Genomic DNA, 7320 nt, shown 5'->3' on the forward strand with positions numbered 1-7320 from the left:
AGTGAGGAGGGGCCTGTGAAGGTAGGCCAGGTAGGGGGCACAGCAGGTTCAAAGGCCCTGAAGCAGGGAGCAGCCTGACTATTGGAGGAACTGAAAGGTGATCTTCGAGGCTGAGGTGTAGGGGGCAGAGTGAAACATAGCCCAGGAGGAGGTTAGGGAGAGAGGCCTGCCTCCCATTTCTGCCGTGGTAAGGACTTGGAGTTTGAAATGGACTTTAATCAGAGGGACAGCTCTTGACTTATATTCCTAAGCTCCCTGGGCTGCTGTGTGAGGAACAGATGATCAGGTGCACACAGGGAGTCAGCTGGGAGTTGGGGGCTTCGGAGGGGCCTAGGGAGTGATGAGCAGCGGCCCGCCCCAGGGAATGCTTGAAGGCAGTTCTCAGGTGCTGTGAGGATGAATCCTTGGCTAAGAAAGTGATGAGGGGGAGCCAGAGGGTACACATGCCTTGGGATCAGATCGTGGGCACCGTCGGTTTTGAGCACAAGTGCTGTGAAGACTCATAGGGGAGAGAGAGTGTGGATTCGAAGAAGGAGTAGTGGCCTCAAAGGGAGAATGAGCTAGAGTGAATCAAGAGAAGCCAGTCCTAAGAGAGGATAAGAAAAAGGCTGAGGTCCTAATTACACCTAAGGGAGGGAAGTCGGGAAGAACCCTACACATGGGAGCCCCCATAGCGCTATGTATCAAACCTTAACTTATGTGTAATGTACATCAGTGGGAGCCACAGCGCAGCACGATCTAGAACATGGGAGGAGGTGGTGTTTGACGGCGGAGAGGGAAAGGGACAGGAGAGAAGTGAGAATTACAACTGTAGAGTGTAGAATCTGGTCGAGGAGAATTTTGATTTATTCCCAAAGTGTGGAGACAGGCAAACAGGCCATGGAAAGGCTAATTTCTGGAAGAACTGGTTCTGGAAGCGGCTGGCTGGAAGGACCTATCACATACCCAATGACCCTGAAGGGGGGGGAGGGAGGGAAGGAGAACAAGGAGTCGAGAGTGGAGGTGGCTGGCAGGAGTCCCACAAGCTTGGTCTTTGGGGGGAGGCAGCATCTGGCTGGAGGAAGAAGTGGGAGAGCTTGAAGGGGAGGGAGGGGTACTCACTTGAAAAGCAGCAGCAGCCAGGGTAGGCTGGAAGATGGGCCACCCGGTGGGGGGAGCAAGAATTTAGAGGGAGCCTTCTGCTTGGTGGTGGTATTTTCTCTAGCAATTTGCAGCTCGCAGGGCAGACCAGAGAAACTGGGGGTACCTCCTCCAGGAAGCTGTCTAGGCCTCCCCTCTGCTGGGTTGGGCCCCTGGACTGTACCTTGCTTCCCACCACTAGGCTTGGTGGGGGCTCAATAAACATTTATTAGCTGATATCGTCTGCATTCACAGGGCCAGGGAGTGGCCGATCTGGATGGAGCTGGCCTTTCCACAGCCCGTTCTTTGCTTGGTGGGTACTGTCTGCCAGCGGCCGTATGTTTTGCTATGTACCCAACTAAGTCTGTTTGCTTCTCTTTTAGCACACAAGGGAGCTTTCCGTACCCCCATTTTGTACATCCTTCTGAATACCAGAATGCTACTCCTACTGCCACCCCACCCCCAACACACAAAGAAAGGAGCACTTACGTGGGAGCCCTTGGCCTGTCCCTCAGATGGTCCGTGGGGTCATGTGTCCAGTGGGGAGGGTAGCCCCTTGAGACGGGGGGCAGGGAAATGGACCGTGAGCATTGAGGGATGTTAATAACACGGGACCATCCACATGGGTACCATCCATGGTACAAATACCCTCGGCTTCTTTGAAAGAATGAAAATGGCACTCGTGTGTGGGGTCTGAATTTGTATTTGGTGGAAGCATTTTCGGTCTGATCACGGCGCCCCTGGGATGAAGTCAATTCTTAACAGGCCTTGGGGCCCCTTGGTTGGCGCTGCCTCCTCTTACGTCATTCTCCCTGTGCTTGCCCCCCGCCCCCAGCCGCCCGCCCCTGGATTTCACTCTCCCAGGGCCTCGGACGTGCTGTCCTAGCTGACAACGCCCTTCCCTGCCCTGGCCGCCTTCTGTTCCTCCTCTGAGTCTCACTTAACCCCCCTGGGCTGGGGTCCCAGTTACCTTGTCCCCCAACCCCCGACCACCCTTCCTGAGTACCTCTCGGAATTGGGACTGCTCGCTTGCTCGTTGGTGTGAAGCCTGGTCAGCCTCCGTCTCCCCGCCGGGATTATAGGTTCTCCAGGGCCAGACCCACGTCTGCCTTGTTGGGTGTTGTAGTCACAGCACCAAATGCAGGACTAGCATGTCGTAGGTGTCTGTGGAAGGGGTGGGACATGGCCGCCAGGAGGTATGGTTCTGGTTTGAGCTGTGACTGAAGTGGATTTGGGGTGCTACGAGCCTTTATAATAATCCCACCATGATATTGAGCCGGACTGTGAACCGGGCCCTTTCTGTGCGCTTGAAGCCTTGAGGAACAGAGGCTTGGATGGACCTAGTGACTTTGGTGGGGTAAAGGGCATGCGCAGGGGACTCACCTGTCCCTTTAATACCGGCCCCTTGCAGCCATTCTCCAGAAGGCTCCAGGAGGCAAACCTTTCCCCTCCCACCACTTCCTCTAATGCCCTTCCACCTTCTCATGCTTTTCGAGTCCCTCGCCTGTGGCCTTTGCTGTTTGTTGCTTCCTCCTCCGGGGGTCAGTGGGGGCTGCTCCATCTGGGGAGTGTGTGGTGGGAGGGAGTGAGGGCTAGGCTGAGCGCTCGGGCACCCAGGTGGCTTCAGGCCAGCAGGGGGAGCCTGCGAGCTGCGAACCTGGACTGTGCTCAGGAGAGCCGCCTCCGAGGGGCGCTTTGGGCTCTGCCCGGTGTCACCTAAAGTGAAAGCCAAGACCAGGGTCAAGCCTGGAGCAGGGAGGGCAACCAGCCCAGGTGGACCCAGAGTCCATGAGCAGATGGGAGGGCCTGGCTTCCCCTCAGATACCGGTGGCCTCTTAACCTCCTCGAGCTTGTCTCCTCACCTGTAAAATGGGGACAGTTCCAGCTGCTCCCTTGGTTCACGCCACTGGGAGAGGCCCCAGCGGGCATTTGTTAGTGGGGAGCCCTCAGCTGATGCTGGGGACATGTGTGAGCAGGCAGATCTGTTTGGTTAAGATCTGTTTGGTCTGTGGCCCTTTGAAGAGGAAGGTTGTCCTGGTTCCCTACACATAATGACGCTGATGATATAACTAATTGGTAATGTAATTGATTGTTGGTGTAATTGACAGATAACGTAATCAACTGATAATGTAATTGATTCATGCCACCAACCTGCCTGGCCTTAGCGTGTGTAAGCTTGAAATTATTCTGCAAGGGGCATCTTAATCCCTGTTCTATAAAGAAATTAGGACCTAGTGCTGTGGATGCAGCCGGAAAGTGGCAAAGTTGAATTTTGAACTCAGGTCCGTGGTGCCTGAGAGATGTCCTTCAACTCCCTGGGCCTCAGTTTCCCCTCCTGAACAAAGAGGGCAGGGTAGGATATTCTGGGGGTCTCGAGACTCCAACAGCCCTGGTGGCGTGGCGCCTTGCTCCGTGCCCCCTCCTCTGGAGCATGTGGGAAGGATGGACTTCTAGGGCTGGATTGCATCCTTGGAGGAGATGAGGGCCCCTGAGAGTCCCCGTGAGAATAGGAGACGTGTGGGGGGGGGGCCCAGGACTGCTCCCCTCCCTGCCCGCCTTGACTTACCTTCCTGCCCGCCTCACCCCTCCCCTGCAGCATTTCTGAAGGGCCTGAGTGACAAACAGCGGGAGGAACATTACTTCTGCAAGGACTTCGTCAAGCTGAAGAAGATCCCGACCTGGAAGGAGACCGCGAAAGGTAGGCCCGCTGGGGAGGCCTCGCTGGCCACGCGGCGGGTGGCCTCTTCGGACCCACAGCTTAAGAGAATCATACAGACAAGGCCAAGGAGAAGGGCAGCAGCATTTATTGAGTACTGACTGTGCGCAGGGCACTTTGCGTGTGTCACCTCATTTAATTAGTAGCACAGCCTGAGGCACGTTTGGCTTTTTCCTCCACATGTGGGAGGCTGAGCCCAGACCCATGTCACCTGGCTGTGGAGCTGAGATTTGTAGCTGTGGTGGAGTGGCTTGCAGGGGCCATGCTAGCGAGTGCCCAGGTCTTGCAAATCGTAGGCCTGGTAACTGGTAACCTGGGCAAGTCACTTAACCCGCCTAGGCAAACCTTTCCTCTCCTACCACTGTAAAATGGGATGGAAGACATTAAAACTGTACCTGTGCGTAACATTGTAAAGATTCAAGGAGACCATGTGTGTGCTGCACATAGTAGGTGGGCCGTCATTGCCAGTGTCATCGGTCCCCACGAGGCAGGCCGCCTCTGGAGGTGGAGCGGGTTCAACAGAGGCGCCTGGCCTGTGGGCACTGGTGGGTCACTCTTCAGTGGGGGCCTTTCTGTGACACCCCCCCGACCCCAGCCTCCGCTTGTTTCAGGGTTGACCGTGAAGGCGGAGGAGCCCAAGTATAAGAAGGACAAGCAACTCAACGAGAAGATCTCCCTGTTCCGAGGTGATATAACCAAGCTGGAGGTGGACGCCATTGTCAACGCCGGTGAGTGGGGCTCCTGGCTGCCCTGAGCCAGAGACCTGGGTCGCCTTTTCACCTTTGCTGCGGGTCAGAGGGGACACCACCTGGCTCCAGCAAGGCTCGGGTGGCTGACAAGCTGGCCCGCCGGCGCCACGGGAACCTAGTGTGCCGGCCGCGAGGACTCCCCTCCCTTGAAACCCTGACCCGCTGTGTCGGGGGCGCCTTGGCTAAGCGGCCTCGCCGCTCTGAGACCCATTAGCCGGGAAGAGAGAGCCTGGAATTGCGCCGGGCTGCTCTGCCGGGAAGGCGGCCGCCTCGACCACCGCTCTCCTTCCTCTGCCTCCCGCCCGCCCTGTGCCCCTGTGCTCGGCTTCCCGTGGTGGCTCATGCTGGCTTGGCAGTTTATCGTGATGAGTTGAGGAGCCTGCCGCTCTGTCTGTTCTTAGGGGAGGGAGGAAGGTGGCTGTTCTCCTTCCAGGTGGTGGTTGTCTGGTCAAGGTCAGGGGTGGACTGTAAAGGGGCAGTGAGGTCCAGCAGGTGCACAGATAGTTCATGGGACAAGGGTGAGTGGGGCTAAAGCCGGCCCTTGCTCTCCTGCTCGCGAAGCATCAAGGAAGGCACCCCCTTCTTAGAGGAAGCTTTGGGGACCTGGGCACACAGGGAAACCCACCGTGCTGGCTCCCTCCCGTCGTGCAGTCTCAGGCACCCTAAGGAGTGTCTTCAGTCTCCTTCCGCTCACCCCCGGGCTTGCAGCCATTGTGTCTGACCCCAGTGCTGGCCAGGGAGTGGGGTCGCCGAGGGGCTCTGGGACACGGTGGTGTTGATACTGATCTCGCTCAGTGACGAGGCTCTCGGGACTCAGGGAGAGGTGGCCGCTCGGCTGCTCCAGACCTGCTCGTTGTGGTCTGGGTTGCGTTTCTGGCAGTGGCCTCACTCTGTGTGTTCCTGCCAGCATTCGCAGAGCTGTGCAGTCACATGCGTGTCCCTCCCCTCACCTTGCCTGTTTTGGTGCACAGGTGATCAGTCGCATGAAGACAGGAGTTCCAACTTGGAGCAGAGGGAGCTTGGGTCACCTTTGGGTTTCTGCTGCTGCTTTTGCTGTGTTCCTTTTGGGCCTCTAGGATGGCAGGTGGCAGTGAGGTCCTCACGGAGTCACAGGGAGTCACAGTCCAGGGAGTCACAGAGCTAAGACAAGCCAAGCTGTGTTGATTGATGTCATAGTAGACCAGGGGATTAGGGCCTTCTTGCTTTCTGGACTCAGGAGGGGTTGGCCTGAGGTAGAAGGGACCGAGCGTTGGGGTCATGGCTGAGGGGACAGCCCCGCAGGCCCCTGGGGCTGCCCTGTCCCTGGCCTTGTCAGTCACCGGCAAGGGTGCGGGAAGCACCCTGTTGGCACTATCGTCGCTGAGCTGCAAAGTGGCCAGAGGGAAAAGTGGGACATCTTATCAGCTCCTTCCCAGCTGGGTTGGTGGTTGGCGGGCCAGGAGGGAGGATGGGGAGACCGAGGCAGGTGTCAGCAGGATGCAGATGGAGCGGGTGGGGGCTCTGGAGGACTGCGGGTGATTAATGGCCCTTCTGAGTGCCCTGTGCCTGGCTAGCCTCCGAGTGCAGCGGCTCTGGCAGCCTCTCACGCGCTCAGAGAAGCACTTTGGTGCTGGCTTCGTTTGACTACACCGGGTGGGGGGTGGCAGCATTCGCCATGTCCCTCCAAGGACTCCCCTTCTCCATGTACCTGTCCAGGCTTGTTTCTTCTGCTGAATGGTGGGAGTGGTAGACGGCCTGGCTGTGGGGTGTTGGGGGACATTTGGAGCCGGTGCTCATGAATCATGAGGCTCACGCAGCACTTGGCGTGAACCGAGGTCCCAGCACCTGTGGCTGTTGTCAGTGCCAGAACTGATGCCATCCTTGTCACTCTGGGTATCAACCCTGCCCCAGTGATGAAAAGGGATGCCGGGTGCCTCAGATGAGCAACTTTCTCCTGCCTCTGCCTGCCTCAGTTTACCTGATACCTCGTGGTGTGTTTTCCTGGGTTCTGTTTTTTTCTAGAGAGAGTCTCACAGTAGGGAGGACCCAGAACCTGCCAGGGACCCCAGGGCATGTCTGAGGCTAGCCCTGGACTCTGGGGTCCCACACACAGCCTGCATGCCCTCCAGGCCCTCTGTCCGGGTGTTCGCCTGGCCTTGGTGTCTGGGTGGCCTTGGCACTGGTCAGACCTCTAGAGTCCTTGGTGGTCTTGGCACAGGTCCTCACATAGGGGATCCTGGGGCCTCATCCCCGGGGGCTCCGCGGCCTTGGCTCAGCCCGGCCCACCGCCCACCAGGGGGCAGCAGAGATCGTGGTCCCTGCTCCCAGTGGCGTCCTGTAAATCAGCCTGTTTATTAGTGGAATAAAAGTCGCGGCATCGAGGGGCTTTTCCGGGCTGCATAAATCTGATCTGTGCCTCGTGAAACCCATATGTGCTTAATTCATATGTAAAGTTTCAAGCAGGAAGAGAATACGTGTCCATTAAATTCTATTTGACTTGATTATAATCATTAGCCGTGAATAATTGCTTCTCAGTGCCGACCGCTGAGCCACCACAATGGGATAAAGGAGGGAGCAATTATCTCAGGGTGGAGATTTAAAAATTTTTATTTTTGAAGCCAAGGGCAGTGTTGGCCCCTGTGGGCATTGGTGGCCCATGGGGCCTGTGCAGGTCAGACAGGGCTGGGGGCTTGAGGTCAGCTGCAGAGCTTCTAGATTTTGTGGGGGTGTTTCTTTTTGTTTCTGCAGCCAAACGGG

General features: G+C 57.2%; 1 protein-coding gene across 3 annotated transcripts in view; it reads left to right on the forward strand.

Annotated features, from left to right (window-relative positions):
- Nucleotides 1-7320, forward strand: part of MACROD1 (mono-ADP ribosylhydrolase 1) — a 139636-nt gene that overhangs the window by 7062 nt on the left and 125254 nt on the right. For all 3 annotated transcript variants that reach the window (XM_039860014.1, XM_039860013.1, XM_039860015.1), the window contains exons 2-3: nt 3716-3817; nt 4447-4563. In XM_039860014.1, the coding sequence (XP_039715948.1) occupies nt 3716-3817; nt 4447-4563 (219 nt within the window). The remainder of the gene's footprint in view (nt 1-3715; nt 3818-4446; nt 4564-7320) is intronic.

This window comes from Pteropus medius, unplaced genomic scaffold (assembly GCF_902729225.1).
Source record: "Pteropus medius unplaced genomic scaffold, Ma_sr-lr_union100, whole genome shotgun sequence".
Lineage (NCBI taxonomy): Eukaryota > Metazoa > Chordata > Mammalia > Chiroptera > Pteropodidae > Pteropus > Pteropus medius.